This window comes from Lichenostomus cassidix, chromosome 3 (assembly GCF_008360975.1).
Source record: "Lichenostomus cassidix isolate B80296 chromosome 3, HeHo_3.0, whole genome shotgun sequence".
Classification (NCBI taxonomy): Eukaryota; Metazoa; Chordata; class Aves; order Passeriformes; family Meliphagidae; genus Lichenostomus; species Lichenostomus cassidix.
The window spans coordinates 39,947,076-39,971,960 of NC_139483.1; the positions used below are offsets into that span (position 1 = coordinate 39,947,076).

The 24,885-nt window shown below is 35.4% G+C and overlaps 1 protein-coding gene across 5 annotated transcripts in view; it reads right to left on the minus strand.

Moving 5' to 3' along the window:
* Positions 1-24,885, minus strand: part of WDR27 (WD repeat domain 27) — an 88,654-nt gene that overhangs the window by 22,986 nt on the left and 40,783 nt on the right. For 4 of the 5 annotated variants that reach the window (XM_085055402.1, XM_085055400.1, XM_085055398.1 and 1 more), the window contains one exon: positions 13,481-13,579. The exons of the other annotated variant lie outside the window; for it this stretch is intronic. In XM_085055402.1, the coding sequence (XP_084911528.1) occupies positions 13,481-13,579 (99 nt within the window). The remainder of the gene's footprint in view (positions 1-13,480; positions 13,580-24,885) is intronic. 5 annotated transcript variants of the gene reach the window in all.

A 24,885-nucleotide genomic window follows, 5' to 3' on the forward strand; every position in this document is an offset into this window, starting at 1 on the left:
AAGTAAAACTGTATTCTTTCAGAAGAATGCAACTATACCAATAAATGTAAACAGTTTATTTATTTTTAAAGATATTAGAAGATGTGTAATCAGATATTCTGATCTTTCACTACTTTACCACAATCCAGCAACTATACCTTCCTCCATAGTTATAAACTGAGTTGTAAGCTCTGATTTTTTTCACTGAAAAATAAAAAAGCCAATTTACCAAAGTATGCCTAAAACTGAGACCGTGACCTGTGAGACTGTTTCATGTGGAGTTATTATGTATGCCATATCTTTTTTTTCTATAATGTCTCCTTCCCACATGAGTGGCTGTCACAAGGTTAGCCATGCTTAGCAGAGTTAAAGAACACATCTGTAAACAGAGAGCATTACTTTCATTCAAGCCGTAGTGTCTTCCTGAAACTGTCCCTCCCAGGAAACTCTTGGACCACCCATGATACATCCTATTGAGGAGCTATTTGTTATTGATGGACTCTCCCAAACTGCCAACATATTATGACCACCCATTGTGCGTTTGCTTGAGAAATGCAACTCAGGCCATTTGACAACGGTAAAAGTCTCCATGAGTTGAGTTAAAGGACTAAAAGCTCAATAATTGAATAAAAGATCTAATAAACGAATAAATGGTACCTAAATAACCGACTTAAGAACAGCTTCCAATTCCATCTTCAAAAAGGATCTGTAAGCTAGAAGCCTAAATCACTTGAGTGTTTTTATATCCTGCCATTTAGTCCATAAGCCAACATCTGTAGCAGATACCTTACACTCTTATGTATGAAAGCCTGGAAAAGTACAAAAAGTCCTGATTCATTAATATGGGCTGCATGTTTTTGCAATCTACTTATATTTCCAGACTCCAATATCACTATTAATAAAGAACTACTGTTGTCTTGCGAGCATCTCTGTCATTAACATTGCTGTATGATCCAGCAACACTCCCACAGAATCTTATTCCAACTACTATTTCTACAGAATATTGTTCCCATCGACTACTGTATGAATCTGTCACTTTGCCGTTCTCTTAGTTTTAACTGCAGCAGAATTTATTTTTACTTTCAAATCTTTCCAATTTTTAAATCTAGAAATTTGTAACTTAGAAGCATGGTGGAAATGAAAATTAAAGGATACACATTGGTCATGCTTTGAATATCGTCCATTAATGACCTGTAACTTAAATTTAGCTCTTAGGAAGCCCTTCATTCTACATCTTGGCTATAACTCTGATGGGTCCCCTCATTTATTCGCCTTTTGAACTCTAAGGCCATATTTTGTGTCCATCAGGAACAACACAGCAAACATTTAACAAATCAAATCATGTCAGAAATAAAGGCAGACATAGCTAAGTTGAAAGGCACTTTGCCATCTAATATATAATTTCCTACTAAATTAAGTGATTTTCAATACCGTTTTTTCATACTGTACTCATTGGCACCACTTCTTTGAAACTTCTTTGCACATTAAGACTCCCAAAATAACTCAGTGGAACAGGAAATGTTTACAGAAGTGGGACCTTTAAAACTATGACAGTTTTTTACTTCTGCTGTAAGCACTGTGACAGGCTGGACAGCTGTAGTGACGTCAATCAAATGGATTTCAGATGTGATATCATACAGTTTGTTTACAAAAATCGTTATTGAAATAAATAAAAATCTCTTGCTTCTTTACAGTTTCCCACGTAGAGTAACAGGTTAACAAAAAGCCTTTTCCCCTTATAGCACAAGTCTTAACTATGTAATTTAACAAATCTATTAACATTTGTTTCCATTAACTTGCTCCTGGAGAACAGCCTCTTTTCCTTCAGAGTTCATCACAGCCTCTTTTGTTTGTATTTCCTTTTTGAAGAGGCCAGAAATGCTAGCTCAAGCTAATTGAATTACCTCTCCTTACATGCAAATGGGAGATGACTAATTTCACTGTACAAAACTCCATCACATTGGTCAATTTCAATATATTGGTTACATATTAAGCGTATTTTCCTGGACTTTCAATAATGATTTGCCTTTTAAAATAACATATGTGAAAGAAGATTTCTGCCATTATAACACACCCCATGGTTACATAATTTGCAACCTGACTTAGATAACAAGTAATTTTATTAATTCAACTTTGCTTCCTTTTCGTAAAGGTTTTGTTTTCTCTGGATGGTATTCATACTCTGTGGTTGAGAGATCTACAAATACAAATTGTGTATTTGTGCCTGGATGATGCAGCCTGGGACTCAAAATATATTTTGTTCAAGAATTATTCTATCCTATATCTATATGCCTAAAGAAAAAAACGTTCATTTTATTTCTGGGTAATTCACCTTTTTCTGGAAAATATTTTTCAGATCATTGCAAATTCAAAAGACAAACAATGGTCTTAAATGTCATATTGCATATTTAAATATTTTCAAGAGAAAATTATATTCTGTTTAAAAATAATAAAGGCATATAATTCACACTTTAAGAAAAAGTGGAATCATAATTATTTCATACAGACCTTTGTATCTTGAAATATTGCACTTAACTGTCATGAAGGACCTTGTTACTTATAAGATGCTTTAAAACTCTGTGTCCATATTTAAAGTAAAAGTAACAGGAGCTCTTCAAGTCATGGGATAGCAATGCTTGCATAACACTTGGTAAGTCAGCGGGAAAACTAGCTAAACATGCCAGACTAGCAGCTTCCCAATGGAGAGTGTATCATATTCTGCAGTGCAAACAAAACATTTTGAAGTTGAGTCATTCATAGACAGAATTTGTTCCAGCCTTCAAATATAGAGCAAGCCTGAAGTTTGGCTAGAGAAGGCACTTGAAGTGAAAAACACTTCTCTCAGTAAGTATCATTGCTGCTTACATAAATTATTGATGGAAAAGCCTCAAAAGTTTCACTTCAGAGGAGATGCCAACATTTCAGGTGCTAGCTGGAGCTTATTCCAAACTTTCAGATCACGTCTAGATTACAAGCAAAACAAAAGGTAGACCAGGTTCATATTTCACACAAAAACCCCAGTATTCCGCAAGACAGTGAAGAATTCAGAAATCCTTATGAATTTTGTAATGAATCAGAGCTTGGGTATCCCTCATTAGGTACCTTTTTAATGTTAAGATAAGTACTACTAGATATTTCTCTAAAACTGCCTGTTGAAAAAAAAGATTTTTCTAAAACATCACCTTTTTTGTAACTATTATTTCTTAGCATGACAGGCATTTATAGGAACCTATTGTTATAACTGATGTATTCCTATAGATTTTTGGACTGCTTCTTAAGTAAAACCAAAAAAATTCTCAATTTTTTCTCAGATTTCATATTAAAACAGTCCTGAAAATAATAGGAAAGGAATTTAACTTCTCCTTAGAATCACGGGAGAAAATGTCATGATACAATATTGTCCAGATACAATAAAATGATGCCATATATAGTGCGACTTTTAGTTTACAGTACATCTTCTTGGAAGTTCTCAAGATTTGTCTGATGGTTCTATGTGCACTACTCCTAAGGAATTCTGATAGAAATATGTACCCTTGAAAGGGTAGCATTTATGTCACACTCTTTGTATAAACCACAATCTTGCTTTATGCCTTTTCCTAGAATGATAGCTCTACAATTCCTGCTTCCCTTTTTCTTTATTATTATACTATTTATTATATTTGGCATCATACACTTATCTGAAAAATTCTTTAATATAGGAAGGTTGGCTAAAATCTGATAACTGGAATCAGATGTTGCTTTTCACTACTACAGGCTTCTCAGCCCCAGCATTCTGTCCAAATTCAAAGTAGGTAATTAAATTTCAATTATTCTACTCCACAAAGGCTCCTATAATACACTCATCAACCTATCTCAAACCTAGAATTTTAACTCTAAAAAGCCTAATCTCATTTTGCAATGGCACATGTTATAATTCAGTGTGATCTATTTTCAACCAGTGAAGACCAAGTAGTGACTTTGCAGGCACACTGCTGAGACAGAGCTAATAAAGTCTAATGGACTCAAACTACCTACACATGATCAGCATTTGTACAAAGATTCTCATGCCTAAAATAAAAGGTTTCATGCTACATATAATTTTTCATTGCCTTCAGTATTCCAGACCATATAGAATTAGGTAAAAAAATGGTGTGGAAAGGCTTGCTTTCAAAACTTTTGAACTGCCACAGATATGCAGCAACAATTCTCCCTGTGGAGTCCATCACTTATCCTGGGAAATATGCTCTCAGCATATCAATAATTTTTATTTTAACATTTTTACTAGCAAAGAACATTTTTATATTGATAGTAGATCTACTTATTTTCACCTTGCCGGTGAAGTTTCTGAATACTAAAATATCCAGCAAATTTCAACATTCTGAAAGGTCCCTCTTTTATTTATATTTTTCCAAATGCTTAGAAGGAGAGAAAACACAAACTGATAAAAAACTCAAAGATGTGTGAAAACAGAACTGCATAATGAAAGACAGAGAAGAGGGAGGTTTCTTAAATCTTTAGGTGATCTGTACAGTTTATGTCTGAGAAAGCCATACTTGACAGACTTGTGCTACAACTTGGGAAACTTCCTATCACGTAATTACAATGCAAGGTCTATTCCTAAGAAATTCTGTTGAATTTATGGCCATAAGTTCTGCGTATATACTGTGAGACTGTGGTTTATTCCGTCTTGACTGTAAGCAAGGGAAAAAAATTATTTCTGCTGAATATACAAATTTATAATTTGAGATTTAAATCTATGAGCACTCTATCTGCTTTTGGCTACACTAATAAAAAGCCTTTGCCAGAAATTTATCTTGGCATAACAGTGAGAAACAAGACTCATATTTCACTAGTTAGTTTTTAAGACCTGTCTTAGTAAAAGTTGCACAACAAAGTAATTATATTTTCCACTTGTTTCAAAAATTCATATTTAATTAAATTGCTAAATGTGAAAGTAAAGAAAAGAACTTATTTTAAATGTATTAATAAAACTGTTCTCTCTAATCAGGGTCAAATGTCTGTAGAAGTAAAAAAGCCAATTTTTTTTTAAAAGTTTTTCTCGCACTATCAGTTCAATGTAGAATTTCACAGTTTTCATACTTTATCAGAAAAGTGCTCCTTTCATTAGTTTTAAATGCATTATTAATTTTTCTAGGTATAATGGATATGGTACACATAGATGATAAATATATACACCCATTCAGACAAACATGGACAGAGTACAATTCCAGATATTGCTTTAGAATTTAGCCATCCATGCTGTTTCTCAAGGCCTCTGCATTACAGCAATTGTGCTTCCCTTGAACAAGTTAAATAATTTTCTAAATGGATGCCTGAGTTTCAGCTTGTTAATAAGCAAAAGGCCTCACTTTGTCCCAAAAATTCTAGATAAAAAACTTAGCCCTTTCTTTTTTAAGCATTTTTTATACAAAAATATTTTTTTCTCTTTGGAAACACAGAAGGTAGAGGCCTCAGGAGAGCAAAATCTATGGAGTCATGCCAACAGAAAAATTGGCTTGGAAAATAATTTTTATCTTAAATAAAATTGTACTCAATAATCCATAATAATGAATAAATAGGTTTTAACACATTATTAGGATTCAGAAAAGACCACTAAATGATAAGAAATGACATGTCTGCATTAGCTGCAAGAAAAGTTGAATAATCTGAAGATTATGAGACAGTGTCAATTCTTGGGAGCATTGGCTCTGAAACAGATTCAGAAACACAAAAGGAAAGAAATAAAAATCCTGTTTCCACTCGTAATCTTTTTGACGTGTCCTTGAAAGTAGTTTTGGAGCTGAAAACCCCTGGCATTTCAGTCTCATTAGAATTCAACTCACGGTGAGCACAGGAAATAGAATAAAACAGAATAATTATGCTGTGTTATGCCTAAGAAGCTGTGACCTAGTTTGAGGGGTCCATAGAGCAGCTATCTCAATTCTCTTGGTGGGTCTTACACCCACCAAGGAAGCAAGGTCAGATATGGACACACCTACAGCGTCACTCAGACATTGTGGCTTTATGTCCAGGTGGTGGCCAGTAAAGAGAGCTGTCCCTCAGGGCTCCATCTTGGGACTGGTGGTCTATAATACCTTTGTCATTTAAAAGACAGTGGGTTAGAGTGCTACCACAGCAAGTCTGCAGGTCTGCAGATCTGAAGCTGAGTGGTGCCATCAACACTAGAGAAGGAAGGGATGCCATCCAGGGGAACCTGGGCAAACTTGAGAAAGGGGCCTGCAAGAACCTCATGAGGTTCAGTAAGTCCACATACAAGATGCTACACCTGGGTCAGAGCAATCCCAGCCATAAGACTGCAAGAACTAATTGAGAGCAGCCCTGGAGATGAAGACTTGAGCATTCTTGTGGATGAGAAGCTGGACATGAGAGGAGAGTGTGTGCTCACAGCCCAGAAGGCCAGCCACATCCTTGGCTATGCATAAAAAGGATGGCCAGCAGGTCAAGGGATATGATTCTTCACCTTCACTCTGCCTTCATGAGACGTGACCTGGGATAACACATCCAGCTCTGGGGTCCTCAGAACAAGAAAGATGTGGACCTGTTGGAGTGTGTCCAAAAAATGATCAGAATGGAGCACCTCTCCTAAGACAAGCTGAGAGAGTTGGGCTTGTTCATCCTGGAGAAAAGAAGGCTTCAGGAAGATCTTATTGTGGTCTTTCAGTACTCAAAGTGTTTTATAGAAAAGGAGAGTGACCTTTTACACAGGCAGATAGTGATAGGATATGGGGGGATAATTTTAAATTAGGAGATTTAGATTAGAGGTTTGGAAGAAATATTTAACTCAGAGAGTAATGAAGCAATGGCAAAGGTTGCCAAGGAAGGTTCTGGATGCCCCATCCCTGGAAGGGTTAAAAACCAAGTTGGATGGGCCCTGAGCAACCTGGTCTAGTGGGTGGTAACCCTGTCCATGGCAGGGTGATTGGAAATAGATGGAATTTAATGTCCGTACCACCCCAAGAAATTCTATAATTCAGGTTAAAAATGACACACATATTACATTGAAATTTTAAAAGAGTTTTCGTAATTGTCCTTTTTCTTTCTCCAGACCTAGCTTCTCTCTGCAGTGGACAGTGTTGGTCACTCATGACCTCCACAGAGAAGAAAAGGGCAGTGGCAGAGTCACTGGATTCTCTCCAGATGTTTGCAGAGAAGCTGAAATGAAGGCATTAAATATTGGAGTAAGTCTCAGATTTGTGTTTTTTTCTGGTGTGGTATGATATGGTATGGCATGGTATATTAGCAGGCAAGTTATCTATTTCTTTCAAGAAATGTTCTTACATGACTAAACAACTAGCTGGATAGAATACAGCTACAGTTCTGTAAAAAAACGTGTCACAGTGTGTCTCAGCAACTACAATATTCCAAACAGATACATTGTGAATGATTTATGAAAAAGCATAGATGAACCAATCCCTTCAGATTACAATATCAGCATTTTAATGCATGTATTACCATAATTTTTAAACCTTTCAAATACCACTCTTCAGAAGCACAGCAGCTGCGAACAGTGGTGACTACAGATGTTGAATATTTCTATGAGATAAGAAAAAGGAGCACAGGATCCCCTTATCAATATGTACTTTTCCTGCCTACTCCAGCACACATCAGAGGCCTGAAAGGAAAAAGGCATAGCAAAAGTCCCCCCAATTGCCAGATCAGCTCATAAGGAAAACTTGTTAGGGAGTGCAGAATCAAGCACTTCTGAGACTGCTGTACTTTATGCAGTGGACTGGAAGAAAAGAGACACAAAAAGCAGCTTTAAAGAATTTCGGCTTCCCACCTTTCCCCCATTATGCTGAACACAATTCAGATACAGCCAGGAGCTGGGCCAAGATGTTTGGTGTGGCTATATCATAGTCCATCAGACAGCTGGAATCATTTTCTGTTGCTATTTTAATTTAAGACAGAAGTTGAGTCTGTTTTTCTTTTCATATTTAATCTGTTAGCTAAGACTTAGCTTTCCCTTTTCCAAAAGCTCATTTAGGATGCAGCTTATTCCACACTTCTTTTTGCCTGTATTTCATCTAAATACATTTTTAAGTGCTGAACTCTGATTTGTTATACATCCACTATACATTTGTATCATTACTGCCAATTAATTTGGCTTTAAATTTCTCAAAGACTGTGTAAGAAGAGAGAATCTTCTTGGACTGCAAATGCTTGAATTTTAATTTAAGTGGAGGAAGAAGCCTTGTACCTGTTCTATGTGAAAAGCCCAGAAATTTTGGAACTGGAACTTTCGCCAGAATGGTTTCTAGTATCTGCAAATGTTCAACTGCATTCTATGAATACTATCTGTTGAGCGAATTAAATGCAACTCTCTTCAAGAAAGAGAAATAAGATACCTTGACAGCCTTCCTAAAGGGCTACATAAGACAATTAAGTTGTAATTCCTACTTCTCTATAAAAAACGTAGCTGAACAATCTTCTAATCATTAGTCCTTTAGTTCTTCCTGTTTGGCAAAGTTTCCTCATGTCACCTCCTCTGGACAGAGATGGAGACTGTATTCAAAATGCACTGCACAGAATACTTTTCTACCTGCCCCTTCATGGAGCATGAAAAGCAGATGTTCACTTGCTTATCCCTTTCAATATTTTATTATTGGCTCCTACAAGACCGTTGTGTAGTGTGTGAAGGGAGCAAGTGAGTTTTATCTCATTTGGAAGCTTCTCTTTATGTCCTTTGAAAAGCTGGGGGTGGGTTTCTGAGGCATTGAACACACCAATTTTCAGAACTGTTAAGCCAAAAGCAACCTATGGTTCTTAGCAACTCTGAAAACCAGATCAGAGGCATCTCACTTCTCCTGTCTTTTTCAGAAAAAAGGCTTAACTAGAAGTGCAGAAACAATAAATCTTCAACTTACAGCTATCATCTCTTATGCAGGGCTTTTGCTCCCTTCCTCTAGGCACTCTCTTCATCTCTCCATCATCACTCCATACATATGTTCTTTCCCTCCAGTGCTTAGTTTCCACCATTCTATCTTCACTCTCTATCTGACAGTTCCCAAGAAGCTGTCACTTCTCCCTATCTCTAGGGATAGGGAGAAGAGGATTATCCTAGGATATTCCCTAGGAATTATGCCTATGAGTACAGTTAGTGCCCTTCCTTCCCACTCCCAGTCAACCCTCTCTCTTTTCAGTTCACAGGGAACCCTGTCTAGATTCTTTGTAAACAAAATTCACATTGAAGATCTGAGTAACTAATTGTTTCATACCAGCCCTTTCAACCTAGCAGTGCCATTCAATAAATTATCTACCCTTGTAAGAAGTACCATAAAGATTTTACGACAACTGTGCTACGAATTGAGAAACTTGCCTCTGCAAGCATATTTATCTAAAATCATGTGGTATACAGCTGTTGTTAGCTGGCAACACACTTAAAATGGGTGGAGTATTCAAGAATTAAACTGAATTATATTGTCCTTTCTAGCTTATAGAAGGCTTTCTTTTTCTTTTAAAATATGCCATCCTTCTTCAGAGTTTTCATATGTACTTGCAAGAATTTTTTGGTATAAACAATTTTTGCACTAAACATCAACTCACACTTTACTATATTGACACACAACATTATTGGAGTTTTTTAGAAACTGCAAAATAAACTATCTTCCTGCTATAAACAAAGACATACATGTGCAGTGGTGAACTCTTAATTTTGAATTCTCAGGGATTAGAATAAAATCAGTGGGACTATTTGCTGTGTCACACTAGTAGGTTCTCCAGAAGCTCAACTACCTTTGCAGCAGGAGAGTGGAACAGCCCAAAGCTCTATGTTCTTTTCTGTCAAAGCAGTTTTTAAGGTGTCAAGGGCCAAGATCTGCAAACATAACCAGTGGCTTAAAGAAAGCAGCCACACAAGGCACTGTAGGAAACCAAGCCCACTTTAGGAATCTCCCAAAGGTGGGTAGAGTTAAAGATCCTTTTTTCCCCCCAAGCTACTTAGACTAGCACTTCTGTGCTTTGGCTCAATTTCTAAATTAATTTAACTGGATTTGAAAGTTGAACAGTTATGCAATACTCTAAACCTGAAGACCATCTCAAGACTTTTAACATGTTGTAGGCTTGGATATTATACATTTGCAACAGTCATTGATTGCTAATAACTTTTTTAAAAGCACCATATTATATAAAAATCCCCAAATATTTCATTCACTGTCGCAATTATTCATTTGCTTAACAATACTCCAGGTGCTGTAACCTTTTGAAGAAATCTTTTTACTCCAACTTCTCCCTCTCATAAGTCTCACAGTCTTAAAGAATAAGAAAAAGTACATACAACTTCCTTGGACTGCTTTACATGAATGTCTTGGTACAATTTATGAGTTGATCAAACTGGAACAGCCCATGAAAGATTAAGACAAATTGCATCAACTGCCATCCCAATTTTTTTGATTAATACTATGATAATAAACCTGTACATTTGAGGATAAAAAAAGAAGGATATTGAACATGATGGTAAATAAATATAAAATAATAATAAAATTTAATCAGACTGATACTTCAGTAATTTGGATAGAAAAAATAAAACTTCATGTTCATAAAATTTAAGAAATATCCACTCCACATCCTCATGCAATTCACAGATTACACAGATGTGATTACACAGATTTAGCTAATACTTCAAGAAGACAAGGACACAAATACATTCAACCTCAGAAATCTCATGGATGAGGTCAGCAGCAGGCTCTTTTTTCTCTTTTAAATTCAAATGTCTTCTTTGTCTGGATGTTGGTAAAGGAAATATCATCTCGCCAGACACGATAATATCCCTTAATATATATTCTCTAAAATAGATTAAAATGCTATTAATGGTTTGGGTAAGATAAACATTTTTCCCTACATAAGTTTTGAATGATGAGTGAAAAACAGGAAGTGACGATAAGGAGCTAAAACTGAGAAATCATCTTGTAAATGAAGATAAATGCAAAGTTTCTATCTATTCCCTTTCTTCATCTTTCATAGCAACCATTTAATAAATCATTGCAGAGTACCACATGATGAAAGCAACTATGCTCCCTATTATACCCATCCAGAGTTTTTCCTTATTTTCTGGAAGAACACTTATGCAAGTGAGAGTTATAAGAATGGTTGGAATAAGCTACCTCATGGACAGACGCTGGGCAAGCAAGGACTGAACTGGAGCACTGCCAGAACACCTCACTTTTGGCTGGATCTTTCCACAGCAGAAAGCTTAGCTACAATGTCTGAATTTTGCTCTCCAGCCACTTTCTTTTTCACCCCTTTCTCCCTCCCCTGCCAGTGCTACCCTTTGAATGCAATGGGGCTTTGTGCAGTAGCTATTCAGAGCCCAGTATAACTCTTAACTGTATTCATTCAAACATTGGATGCAACAAGAATAGATTCAATTTTAAATTCGTAACTTGTGGTAGCAGTAGATATAAAAGTCTTCAAGTATCGGAAAATCTGACTGAATAATACAAAGTCTTTCAAGGCATGGGAATATTGTTTTCTGATTAATTTGTGGTTTTCTTCTTTTCCATTCTGCAAGCTTATCATTATATTGCTTAGGTACTTCTCCTAGTGCCTTTGAATGTAACTTCATGCTAAATTCTGTATTGGGAAGCCCAGATAATTTTTTTTTTTTTTTTTTTTTTTTTTTTTGTCTTGCTCTCAAAAAAAAATACTTACTTAGAAAGCATTTTGGAGTGCTTATTATACAGAATGAGTTTTTTAGTCAAATTTACATTTCATCTGTAATCCTTCAAAGCAGAATTTTTCACACTTTCCTCGCTTTCTAGAAAAGTGTTCTGAATAACATCAGCTTCAAAATCTTTTCCCAGAACCATGTCTACGGGGAGACTCATCAGCTGGCTCAAATCCACAGGGCTGGTTTCTCAGCAAAGATCTCTTCAAAAAAAGGGTTTGTGGCTCTTGAACTTCAGATTTGTCTCTTGACCATAATACCTAATTGACTGTGTTATGTTTCCTAAAATTCAGTATTAAGAGGTTTGTGCCCCAAAGCACACTTTCATACCAGTCTAGCTTGGAGCCACAGCAGTTTATTTTACACCATTTACAGATTCCGTCCCCTTGATCAACAAATTATTTTCCTGAATTGAGTTATTTCCAAGTCTTGATTCATAGTATTACTGCAACTGAGCCTCTAGACCTTTAATAATTAAACTCTAATCAGATATTTTCCACCCAAATGTATTCCAACAGCTGGACCTCAGATCACAATGCTGCAAGACTACAGTCAGCTCTATTCTCATAGTGTATATAATAACTTTTTTGCAGAAATATGTTCAGTGCTAAACCTTACACTACTCTTAATTTGGGTGCAAAATTTAATAAACCATACCATTTGGTTGAATTTTACATTGCTGAATCCAAAAACCAGAAATACATGATGTTCACCACGAGATAGCAATCAACAATTTCTCAGTTCAAACAATATATACGTAAGTAACAAAACTTCCAGAAATTCTAAAATCACAGAAGTGCTACCATCTTTATTTACAAATGGAAGGAGATATGTAAACATGACAATAGTCCTACAAGTAAAGGGATTTAATTTATTCCATGAATATTTTTAATAGTAAAAAGTATAGCCAGTGGTAAGGAGGTAGTGAAGTAAACAGGAGCTACTGTGCACAATTTTATATAGAGGTAGTGATCATTGTTGTGTCTTTAGAGTAAGGAAAGAAAGGAGAAAGTATAAGGCTTCAATGCAGGTTGAATACATGAAAACAAAGAAGGTAAATCCATAGGATTCAAAACAATATACCAAGAATTCACATGATAAACTAGCTGCAGGGAAGCTTGGGTGTCAAAATAAAACCTAGAGAACAAACTTTGTATATATTGCTTCACTATAATTAAATCATTACAATGAAATATAATGCTGTTAGCATAGTATTAATGGTCACTAAAAAAACCCAGAAACTGTTCCTGCATAATGCCTAACTTCTTTGGAGTACTTTTTACCTATAGATATCTGAAACGCTCAAAGCACAACAGTGATAGTTTTACAAAATATTGTGATAAAGCTATTTATTCTGACAGAGCACGCTTAAAATAGCACTGCTTTTTAAAACTTTCAGGCCTTGGAGTAATAACAGCAAGCCTGAGCCCCTTGTCATTTCCTTGCCCCTACATATTTCTCTCTTACATTCTGGGAATTCACAGTCTATTCAGGTAATTTGACATGGATGTACATTTTCCCAATATTCAGCATGTACAGGTTTGTAAGAGTTCCCAGGCCAGAAGTGTTCTTTGCAGGCCCTTAATCAGGGCATTTGTCTGTGTAGCATGTGGAATTTTACATGAGTTTATAATTGGCACAATAACCACACTACAGTTGGAATTAGATGAACAGCCCTACAGATGCACAGCACATTGGCACGCAAATAAAAGAGCAGACTAAAGAATAAAAAGCAAGACCACAGTGAGGGGTTTTATTGTAATTTTGTAGCTTAAAAATTATAAAATTACAGGATTTTACATGTTTTAATTACAAAGAGGAAAAAAAGCAATGGCTTACCTGTGGAGATGAGGGACTAAAAGTGACATTGGTGACAGATTCTGTGTGCCTTCCCAGTTTATGTGAAAAAGTGCTTGAACGCATTTCATATATGTAAGCCTTAAAAACAATGAAATTATATTTTCATTGTTAAAAATACAATCACATTTTAGAAGCACTAAGATAGAGTATAGGAAGACTAAATGTTCAGCCTACAGAAAAGTTATAAAATTTTAATCAGATCTAAACAGATATAAAATTCATCAACATCTTAGAAATGATTTCTGTAATTTCGGATACTTTAGCAAATGCTTAAATTAACACAATTTTTTTTTTAAGTATTTAGAAAGAATAATGCACTCCTTTACCCATAAATAGATAATCATCAGGTGTGTTTCAAGTTGGCAGGTAAGAAAATGATCATTTTAAAATATATTTTAAATGGTGTTCTTTGGAATTTAAATCCCTTCTTTTAAGTAGAATCTAATACCTCCCTAAATTTGAAAACTATGATGCTAAGTAAAATTTTCAGTTTCTACAGAGGTCTTTTTAGTTTTTAATTGAACACAACAGAATTCAATAACAATTCAATAATATTTCAAGTGCTTGAGGTATCATCAATGAGAAAAAGTACACTGCCTGCCTTTATTTCTCAAAAGAAAAAGGGAAAAGTGCTTTTCAAATGAGAAAATTAAAATTTTACAGGTATAGCCTCAAATAATGAAAAAGTGCCAATGCAAAACTGTATCAGGAGACCAACCCAAAATTCAGTGAAGGTCTTGGGCATACTGCTACTATGAAAATGGTTCTATTGTGATATTAATACAGCATTACTTTAAATTTTAAAATAAAACGTTTTAAAATAAATCCTCTAGTATAGGTCCCCCACATAAGAAACACTTGTGAGAGTCACAAGCAGACACACAGGATTGTTTTAGGCTATTCCTTATGTAGTAAAATAACCATTATTTGTAGTACAGACTATGCATATACAAGGCATATTAAAACAGACTCATAGCATGTGTTCTTATTTGGCACATTATAAATAAAACGGGTATCTCAAATGATAGAATAAATTCTAAATCATGCGAAAAAAATTTCACAGATGATACTCCAAACTTTACAGTTTCAATTATAAAATTCAAGTTCCATTGTCTTCATAAAATCTCTGCAGTTAATGAACATGGAATTTAGAACACAACCTAACATAAACTAAACCGAACAGTGCATAGACTCTATTACAACAGTGTATTACTCTGTGACTTAAGTTTTTTGCTGATAGTACCCTAAAGTAAGTTTAATTACTCAGACTCAACATAGCTGAACTTCCCCTAGCAGACAGCAAATAATTACAAGGTACACATCCCAAAAACTTATGGACTCAACTGACAGTCTTCCCAATTTATGAAAAGATCCATGGACCAATGCCAGCCCTGAAAAAATTAATGCTCCACTCAGAAAACAAATCTTGTCATTCAACACCAAAGATTCCCTAGTCCTAGTCAGCACTGAAGAGACATCAGATTGTTTTCAGTGTCAAATATTCCATTCATGGCCATATTCACTGGGAGGCAAACCAAGAAGCCAAATGTAAATCTACTTAATTGTATCCAGTTTATAAACCTCACATATCCCAGATCCAGTCCCAGATATGGAATTAAAACCATCTACTGGCATAAATGGAGTACCTAAAACCAGACAGAAATGTAGGTATCCATTTTTAAGCTCTGGATGTTTTGTAGCATTGCACACAGATATTGCCATACTGAAAAAGCAGCAGAGTTTCTAGCAACATGCTAAAATAATTTTCTCCTTCCTAAAAGTATACAGGAAATGCTTGTTAATTACAAATCCTTCTTTAAAAAGTAAGACTTTTCTCCCTACTCTAAAATATCTCAGGAAATGTGTTATAATAATGAGTACTCATTAGTCACTAGTCATCGCTAGTGGTTTAAAGCAGAAATTTTTGTTTGTTTGTTTTTAAATATATGGCCATAACATAGCTATTGTGACTTCTACCACTTGGGACATAATCAGCTCACAAAAGAACACAACAGTAAGTGCAACCCAAACAAGATAAAAGTGATATAATGACACAAAGGGAAGCATTCTGATGTATCTGTAGACATTAAATTATTTCCTCTAAAGGAATGTAAAAGACCACGTATTCGTAAAATCAGTCTGTACACAGGACTACTCAAGTTTTTGCTGTTACCATACAGAAACTGAAGAACAGCTCCTCACAAATACCTCCAGTTGTTTTATTGACATAAAAGAATTAAGAGGCACTATTGGTTATTTACTTGACATCCTAAACAGATAACAATATTGCCAAGCTATTAGGCTTAAACAGAGAAGGTTTCAGAGCTCTAACACAGTAATACCTTTCCCTTATTTTACAGGGTGTAAGGCCACATCCATCCATTCTCCTTCCTCCGTAGTGGCTTTCCATTCTTCATTCCAATGATACTATACCACAACTCAACTAGTACCAAAATTATCAGATGCTGACACTTATGTGATATCTCAGTACCTGTAATATTGCGCTCTCTTCTTCATACCAAGCTATGTTGCACTCTATATCACACAACCCTATTGTCCAGACTTCCAATGGTTTTTCCTTCCATGAACAGAGTGCTAGAAATGACCTTTGTACTCCAGCAAGGATCAGGTGTAGAGACTGAAGTCAAGTTGAACTTTACCACCACCACCACCACCACAGTTACAGAACAAACTATAGCAGTCATGCTCACACAATTAATTGGAATGTGCAAGTCTCGAGAAAATGAGAGATAAGATGCTGCAGAAGTCCATATTCCAGAGAAATTCCAGGAAGTAAAAGAATACACTGCATGAAAGGTGAGCATAAAGCATTACAAGCTGCACAGTACAGGATGCTCTTACACATTTAACCAACTAAAGAAAGAGTATTTGTGGAAACGGAGAAATCATTCTTACCAACCAGCCCTCTGAAATCCCAAGGACCTCTTGTCAAAATGGTTCAACAGTATCAAAATATTCAGTAATGTCACAACAGTTTAAAGTGTTTGTATCATAAAATCAAATCCTATTCCTCATATCTACTGAACATACCTATTTCCTTTGGATCAGTGGGAATGACCAAAACCGGACAAATACGTCATGTTTTTTAACATACTACAGAACTTTGTTAGAAATAAGAGCTTAAATAGAATAGAACTGTACTGGAGATAATAAAATCAAAATCCAAATGTTTGATACATACAATAAGTCATCTGGACTCTGCACAGCTGACACACAGGGATCTAGTAAAATAGGTTGTCTTACTCTCACTTCTCTTCAAGCCTACTCTCCTTCCCTTTAATGTAAGGAGAAACAGAGAAGAGGCAAAGTCAATGACCGCAAGAATCAAAACCACAAAATGCTCTGATTCACAAAGAAACATGCTCCATTTTTTAACCAAGAGAACATATCACAGAGAGCCGTAGTTAGTGAAGCTGAAATTTTCCCATCATAATCTAATGGCTTACAGAACTTTGCCAAAATTATCCAGTAAAAATTAATTTTCCATTCCAGGTTCTCAGTTTAATTTAGGAAGGACCATGATATTTTTTGGCTAAATCTTTATGTCCCCATTCCACTCTCTAAAATAGATGTGATAATATTTCATTATTTTTTGAAGAAAAATACAAGTTTGTTAAGCCCAGGTATTGTAGTAATTTATGTTTTTCCACACAGTTTCTAAATCATTTGGCTCACATCTTTCCTTCAAAAAATGTTGTTAAGCAGTTGTGCAGCTTCAGTATATTTTAGCAAGCATATATTTGGTGCTGTAGTCATACTTCTCCACCTAAAAAGTATTCAAACCCTTACCTCCCACCTTTCAGGAAATGATTCTTTGCCTTGAGCTAGAGATTAGGCTGGGAGGCAGCACTCTTCAAAATCATCACATTGTATAACAAGATGCACTGGATCAGAAGAGAGTAATGACAAGCAGCTCCAGGTAGAAGCTGTAGCTAAGCACCGAAGCATCGGAAGACATGGGAAAGACCAAACATGAGAAAGCCCTTTCCTCTGACCTTTACTACAAAGACTATGTTCATATTGAACAGCTGCTAGACAAAACACACAGAATGTGGCTGGGTACACAACCTGCCCATTGCACCACAATCTTACCAATCAATCCTAATGGAACTACTGCTAAACATCTTTCAGTTACTGTATTTCTAGCCCCATAAATCTTATATATTTAGGTGTTACCGTTCAACAGAAAAAGGGGCAGAGTCTCTAGCTATATCGAAGAATAGTTTATTATGTTGTGGTAGCTATCATCTTCTCTTCCAATAACTGATTTAAGGAAAAGTAACAGTAATTTTTCTGAGTAATTTTGACATGTAACACAATAAAATGAGATTAAAAGAAAAACATCATCATATAAAAGTGTATAAAACCAGCTTCTGTTTAAGTAGCTCCAGCCACAGATATTTAAACAAGCCAGTGATAGTCTAAATTCTGAGAATAAAAGTTAACTTGGTTAAAGATTGAAAATAAACTTTTCAGCAAATTTATTTTTAACTTCAAAAGTTTCAAAAAAAAAAAAAAACCACAAACCAAAACAAAACAAAAACCCCAAAGAGGATTGTATTTTAACAGAAATAACCTTCATAAGAAGTGGAATAACTCCAGTATAAACATACTTCTACTATAGTCTGCCATCATTTCAGTTTTGCTGTATTTTCTGATGTCATCCAAATGGTTTTTCTATTCTATACTTACCAGATTACTTTAGCATAGTCTTCTCTACAGAAAAAATATAAAAGAACAGTAACTGAATTACAAAGGATACCATAACACTAGCCACAAAAGAATATGAAAAAGTTTGAAAATACAAAATCAATGACAGAGGAAAAACAGATTTTCCGCAAACCAAATGAAATGAATAAGAAAACAAAAAAGTCTAGGAAGCATTCAGCAATATCCAAAATGCAAAAGTGTGTATAATGTTTTAGACTTTAGCCAAAGTCAATCCCCTTTTTTTATATTAGGCCCAATTTTGTCTAATAAAAATACTGATTCAGTAGATACTGGTATTTCCTTTCCATTTCTTGCTGAGGGTCAGCCAAAAGTAAAAATAATTTACCTGCACCAATAGCTTCCAAAGAAGTTTCCTGGACCTATAACCACATACTTGTATTTCCTTTCACTTGACATTTGAAGAAAACTTGGAGTAATCAGTTTTCAGTAACCCAGAGTGTGACAGGGTATTTAGCACTTTACAAGTATACATAAGCTTCTCCTTTCTTCTCTAGATTTGTACCAAGAGACAGGCAAGAAGGGCAAAGGCCCTTCCTTGAGTGGAGGAATTTGTATCCAAATGGAAAATTACTTAATTCTACTGCATTGGTAGAGAGTGTGCTAGATAAATTGACGCCTTATCTGCCGAGTTTCACTGGAAATTCTTTCCTCTGTTTCCTCACACTCTATCTTCAAAGGAAACTTGTTCTCATCTGTTCCCACTGCCCCCTAGTCCAACCCATGTCCATATACATTTCTGTCAAACTACTTATACTCCTACAGCCTCTTGGGATAGGAAAGAGGAGGAAGCAAATAATAAACACTGAAGAATAACAGAAGAATTCTCCTTGTTATCAGCTTTTGCACAAGGATCAGAAAAACAACACCAGTTTCAAGGAAAACCCTTTGCTGCTGCTGTGCTTTTAAGATGAATCACATATTTTATAAACAGATCACAGGAAAAGAACCCAACTAGCAAACAAAAATACATTAATAGCTATGATACCTAATTTGGCCTTACAAAAATAGAGCTTTTTTCCTTCACATGTTCTGCATAGTTTGGCCAAAGTCATTGCTTTTCTGTGACTATTTTTCCTAATATTTCAAATGAGCTACTGAAGATAGAAGTGTTAAAGAACCTTGGTAGAAAAATAAATAAATAATCTAACATGTTTTTATAAAAGATATCTGCAGTTATTAATTAGGCATTATTGTCCATTTGCCTCCATCAGTGCCATCAAACTTAATGCATAATCCCTCTCCACATTATACAATTGTTTGACTTGCACTCCATCACTCCCTGTGTATACTGGGGCACATATGTCACTGAACCATGTTTTTTTCTCAATCTCAAGCTGGAAAAGCTCCTGAACTACTTACACTAAAGAAAAATAAGAATTAACCTGAAGCAGACACCAAGCATGGAAAGTTTCAGCCCAAAATGTTCTCAATTATAAGCAACTGAAACAGAATTATAGTGGAAAGTGTTAGACGACCTTAACTGTGGGTATCAGTGCCAAATCCACACATAATAAAACATATTTCACAAGTATCCTAAGCACTGATTAATGCTCTTCAGCCCCAAGATATCTCATACACTTGCCACATGGTAGCATGGAAAGTTTAATCAAGCCTGGCACCAAAATGTTGAGTACAGTACACCGTCTCAGAGTCCCTTTCCCTTTTAATGACCCTTATGGAGGCCATCTTTCTGGTAGTCACGGGAAACTTCCCACTACTGTAAGATCCCAGTTTTCATTTGATTTCCTTTGATGTAACAAAAAAAAGGAGTGACAGTGAACATTAATAATCCTCTTTATTATTAAAATAGTTAATATTATCAAGATCAGTTATCTTTCCAGATGCAGGGGTTACTTTTTAAATGTGTCAGTCTTCTGGCAGTTATAGCTAACACATTTGACTTTTTCTCACTAAGAAAGATTACATAAACCATATCCCAGACTCACCTCTGTAAGCCATCCTTCTATGAAGCTTCCAAATTGTAATTTTTTTGCCAATTCAGTTTATATTTCATTAGCTAATTTCTAGGCCTCACGTATGTGATTTTTTTCATTTGTCTTCATATGAAATTTATGTAGTACCAAATACTACTGAATTTAGGTTGCCTTTACTTCTATAACACACTTAGTGTTGTAGGAGTACAGAATTATTAGTTGAAGATTTTATTCTAAGAAAATTTGCCTCACCTTTCACTATGAAGCATCATGGTTGGATCACACCCACTTTGGATACGGCTCTTTTCTGGCTGCTGCTAAGATCTTCAGTCGTCTTCAAAGATATACCCAAAGAGACAGCGAAATAATAGCAAAGTCATGGCTGTATTAATAAGAAAGCAATATTTATCTCTTCACTCCTAGGATAATTGGCCTAAGAGCCAGCCATGCTACCAAGGAATCCAAGAAACTCAGGTTCAAGAGTAAAACAAAGCTGTGTTCTTCTTTGGAAAGGGATATATTTTCTCCATCAATAGCTGGCAGAGAAGCAGTTGCAGTCTGTCATTCATTCTCTGCTACGGATTTTTTTCTGCCAAGCAAGGTCAGTCCTGCCTTTTCCACAGTAAACATTACTAATGCTATTTTCTACAGATGTTTTCTTTTAAAGCCTATCTCAGTTAAACAGTATGGACACACAAGATAAAACTTGAGCAATATATAATTGGAATACTAATCACACTGAAAACCAAAGAACTTTCAATAGTTGCTACCACTGCTTCATATAATACATACTGTTCTGCAAACCCTCTGGTATGAATCATAGACCAAGACAATAAATACTATACAATATCAATATCATACACTTCCAAAAGCAATTTTCTAGTAAAGAAAATATACTTTCATTTTCTCAAAACAAAGTATTAAAGCATATTTTATTGTATATCAAAGATACCTAATTAAAACCTCAGTGATGCCTCCAGGATACACTCCCAAGGGTTATGAAACAAAATACTCTAAACTATTAACTAGTTCTATCTCTTCCATATACATGCATCTATATCATAATATCTTTGCCAACTCCCTCATCTGTAGTCTTTTACCTACCATTCATTAGTACCTAAAAAGTTCTAGTGAATTGGGGTCTCAAAGGGAGAACAATCAACCACATAATTTTATTCTTCACATTTGGGGTTTCTTGGGGTGTTTCTTCTTTAATATCTATATATATTGATGCAATTGTTAACCTAATCAGATGCAATTTTAAAGCTTATCACACCACAGACACACAAGAATGGCAGAATTTCAAAAAAATAAGATCAGAGCAGCTGATCACAACAGTAGCAAACTGAGATAGGCCTCATCTAAACTCTTCTTTTAAAGACAAGAGGAGAGAAGAAAGATACCATTTGTTATTTCCATTTTATATATCAGAACCAAACCACAGAAAGACTAATGTGATTAATAATATATTTATGGGAGTTGAGCAATATATCATAATCTTCTGTGGCAATGGTTACATTAGGAAGTAGAGGAGTGCAAGAGGAGCCGATGTACAGAACAAAAGAGTGCTGGCAGCCCAACCCCTAAATGTATTTTTCTGGTAGTAAAACATTAGAGTATATTGTTCAGCAGCAATATCCATTCTATTTGGAATATCAGACTCTGTAGCTACTTAAAACTAAGGTGTCAACTATAAACAAATTCTACAGTTTATGTTATGCCTGATGCAGAATCTTGTATCTGAAAATAACTGAGTCTGCAAACAATATCAGGTCTGGGTTTGCATCCAGCCACCCCTCACAGGTTTGCAGAACTCTTTGGATATGTCCCCTGACCAGCATCACTTTTAGAGTGAGAATTTACTCTAAAACCAATTAACAAGTGGTTATTAGACTGATGTTATGTATAAGCATCAAATTGCTTTATCCTCTCTCCTGCTACTCCTATCAAAGTTGCTGCCCTCTGGGCTACTCTGTCAAGCCTTGGTGCCTTCACAGTTGGAAGGCATACATTTAATCTTGGATTCAGAATGTGTTTCAAAGACAGTGTTGTAAGCAAAATCCTAGAATATGTTGAAAAATGTAAATAAAAGGGATGATAACATCGTGCATTACCCATGTATTTTTGTTATTTGTGTAGCAACCTGCTACACTAAAAATTACTGGGTTTGTGATATGGGTCAGTCACTTTGAACTATGAACATTCACTCAGAGATTTGGCATGGACAGTTTCATGGTAGAAAATCCAATTTCAGTACTAGGGTGAAAATAGGCCTCTTAGAGTCTACAGTTCAAAGAGAGCTAACAGGAATGAGTCTGAAAACAATGAAAGAGACAAATATTTATTTCTGCATTCCCTACTTCATTTCTGGAAACTTGGAATTTATTCAGAGAGCCCCTAGGTCTTCAAAGACAAAATTTAAGAGCCTAATTAGACATGAAGTAAAACAGCTAAATAGAACTACATGGCATAGAAGAAAATGAGTTATTTTTATCATTAAAAGCAGCATTTCACACTCTCCAGATATTTTTTGTCTTTTTACACTGTTTCTTTAGTCAACAAATGTTTAGATTAGCGTTTTTTCTACAGAGCCCAGCCAATTACAGTATATTTGTCCAACACTATTAATACTATTGGTTGATAGTCAGAAACCTTAGACTGTCCATTTGTACAATGGTTAGAAATTAAAATATGTGTATTCAGTTAAGAAAAAGTTCACTAATTTCACTTGTAACATTAGGCTATTTAGGATGCAGAGAAGATATGATATTAGAAATATAAACTTTCTATATTTTCTAATCAAAACTAATTACAGAAAGGGAAATCACAGTTCAAAACCAGGATACTGGTTATCTGCTTGATCAGACTGTCAGTTCCTATACAGGTCTTAACAAAAGTTCTCTTAAAGAAGGTGGACTAATCAGGGAAACACTTTCAACCCACACCTTACAATATCTAAAAATCTCACGCTAACACACACAAGAGCAGTTAAAATAAAACCAAGTGGTTACTTCAGTCACACAGAACCTGTATCAAGCTCTTATATAAAACAGGTCATACACCCTCTAAGAAGAGAAAAAGGCAGACAATTTCCATCTCTTTTCTTACAGTAACATATTTTGGTTTGCTGTTTCTATGCCCTGTAGGAATGTTATTTTGCTATTAATCAAGGTAGACAATATATTTCTCTCTGTCAAACACTTCAGATATTGTGAAATACAAAAGGCAGTTTAAGATTACTGTCTCAATTATATTCCAATTATGCCTCTTTTGGCTTTAAAATCAATCACACTTGTTAACCACAAGGTGCAAGAATTGCACTTAATAAAGTAAACTCCAAGATTACTGAAGATGCAGTTTCTTCTCAGTGGATAGTTACATAACTTATTTCCAGAATGCTCTATTTGAAGATAACATTTGCATCCACAATACTAATTTTTTATGCAGCTTATTCCAGTAGACATTAATTTATACAACCTTCAAAATTATGTGACTTCTTGATACTATTAAAAATTGTCCCAGTTGCACATTAGGCCCTCTGTCAGGATGTTTTTAGTTGAAAAATAAGAACGGACTATTCAGAGTGTTGCTCACTTTTCTGTTTCAAAAGGAAGCACAAAAGTATATCCAGTCTCAGCACTTCAAAGGGAAGCCTCCTAAAAAATGCCCCAAATCTCCATTTTGTCCTAATAGTAAAGTATAAGCAAGAGTCCAAAATTGACTCAGTTTTCCTGAGGGGACAAGAAGAACAATTAAAGTACTCTACAGACATAGGATGCAAATTATGGAAAATTCCAGCCCAAGAGCCACACCAAAAAGTATTGACTGGCACTGTGCCCACCAGGGACCAGTCAACTGGAGCAGGAGGCATGCCAGCTATTCAGCTTCCTTTGATGGCCCACTATGTGTCAAGAATTTGGTGTAAGGACAAAATCATGCTGTCTTTCTTTTCTTGCATCAGCTTTAATTCCAAACAAATACCCTAATGCAAAAGAGAAGACAAAAGGTCTTGAGTCTGCATCTCTTTTTATACAATTCAAAACCAGCTTTAACTAGTAACCTTAAATAAATATATTAGTATATCATATATATCGAGCTGAGATGAATATTAGATGCCTTTTTTCACAAAGTGAAAAGCCCTTCTTTTGTATTGCAATCTATATTTTGAAATGCTATTTACCAGAAAGTTGAAAAATATTTTTATCATGAAAATGTCAAGAACACAATACCTATTGCCAAACCTCCAGCAATCTGCCAATAAAATCTTGAACCTTTACACACAATTTGAGCCAGTATTTCAAAACTAGCCACAAGAGTAAATTCTTCTTGCTCTGAATTTGAAGTTGACCAGAAACTCTGTGTAATGTTCTGATGATTAACCTAGAAATACCTAAAATAAATGTAAACAGCCTTCCTACCCAACTGTTTTGAAAGGATGTGTTTGCAATGAAACTGAACTGACCCCAGTCCAGTTTCAAAGGCCTACAGTACAAGCTAGCAATCATCCATCTCTTAGTAAACAGCAAGAAGAACATTCTGCCAGCAATGCAGGCCTTACTGAATTAAAAGTAGGTGCAAACTCAGAAAGGTAGCAATACAGCAATACACATTTACTCAGGATTCTTTTCTAAATAATTTAAATATGGTTGACATTGACTGAGAAGAGAACGTGTCTGGGGAGAAAACACACACACACAC